The sequence below is a fragment of the Sitodiplosis mosellana genome, unplaced genomic scaffold (genome assembly GCF_009176505.1).
Source record: "Sitodiplosis mosellana isolate CC-2019 unplaced genomic scaffold, AAFC_SMos_1.0 Smas_scaffold_671, whole genome shotgun sequence".
NCBI lineage: Eukaryota > Metazoa > Arthropoda > Insecta > Diptera > Cecidomyiidae > Sitodiplosis > Sitodiplosis mosellana.
This window is the reverse complement of record NW_022595913.1, coordinates 1-1,335: the sequence shown is the minus strand read 5'-3', so window position 1 is coordinate 1,335 and position 1,335 is coordinate 1. Positions and strand designations below refer to the sequence as shown.

General features: G+C 39.4%; 1 protein-coding gene across 1 annotated transcript; it reads right to left on the bottom strand.

Annotated features, from left to right (window-relative positions):
* Positions 1 to 241: 241 nt before the first annotated feature.
* Positions 242 to 1,291, bottom strand: LOC129570923 (gastrula zinc finger protein XlCGF8.2DB-like). Its single transcript, XM_055450647.1, has one exon. It carries the CDS (start codon positions 1,289 to 1,291, stop codon positions 242 to 244), a length of 1,050 nt encoding a protein of 349 aa, XP_055306622.1.
* Positions 1,292 to 1,335: the final 44 nt, after the last annotated feature.

Here is a 1,335-nt window from a genome sequence, read left to right as displayed (position 1 = left end):
CAGTAAACAATGTGAATTTTCCTTCCTCTTACTACTCACCTTGTATCCTGTTACCTTTTTGGGTAAATTTCTTTCAAGTAAAAACATCTGATATATTTTATAGATTCATATTTATTTCCCACCGATTCAAATACAATTATATTGAACAAACTTTTATGCATATAATTATTTCATGGTTCAGTAAATTGTGTACAATTTTATTTCGATATTCCATCGATGATACAAAAACTCAACATCTGAATCACTTGTGAATCTTCTTATGGGTGTAGAGATGTCCTTTTTGCACAAATCGTTTCGAACATTTGTTACATCGGAAAGGTTTTTCGCCAGTGTGGATTCGCATGTGTTTCATCAAATGTCCTTTATGATCAGTTGTATATGTCTTGCACAGAACGCATTTGTATCCGCGTCGCTTGCAATTGGCTTCGTGATTTTCTTTTTCCATTTGTTGCGCAAAGATCTTGAAGCAAGTTGAACACTTGTATTTCAACGGACGAGGATTGGTGTGAGATTTGAGGTGGACTTTCAAATGATTTGCTTGAGTAAATTTCTTCAAGCAATGGTCACATTCGAATGGTCTTTCGCCAGTATGCACACGCATATGATTTTCCAAATTCGTCTTGTACACAGTAGAATATTCCTTGCACAGATGACACTCGTAGCGACGCACCTTACAACCAGATTCATGTTCCACCTTCTCCTCGCTTCGATGAAATCCTTGAAAACAAGTTGAACAACTGAACAGAAATTCATTGACGTGTGCTTTCATATGTGATTGCAAATGTGGTTTTTGTGTGAATCGTTTTGAACAAATTGTGCATGGGAATGGTCGTTCGCCAGTGTGCTTAAGCATATGTCGATTCAAATTAGTTGTTTTGAACGTGACATACTCGCACAATGAACACTTGTATCGTTTTCCAGTTGCTTTGCATTCAGGTGGCTTCTTCATGTCACGAGCACAGTTTTCTTTGTTCTTCTTGCCAACTTTTCCAGCACCACCATTCGATAGACGCTTCATCGGACTTTCCTGTTGAATCTTAACCTTTACTTCAGCCAAATCAAAGCACACATCTTTTCCATTCATTTGCTCCTCGCCAATCTCAATATCAAGCACCACACTGTTGACCGTGCGTGGTCGTCTCGACACCGTCACAATGCCGTCGTCATTTTCTGGCTCTTGTTTGACCGTCGGCTCCTGTTTTATTTCCATTTCACAGAAAATCAGATCATCATGGAATGCGTTGTTATTTGGCTTGTGCCCATCAGGCGGCTCTGTATCGTGACCATCCATTGTGATGCAACTTCGGTGCTGTCAATTGGAAACCAGAAGAAGTT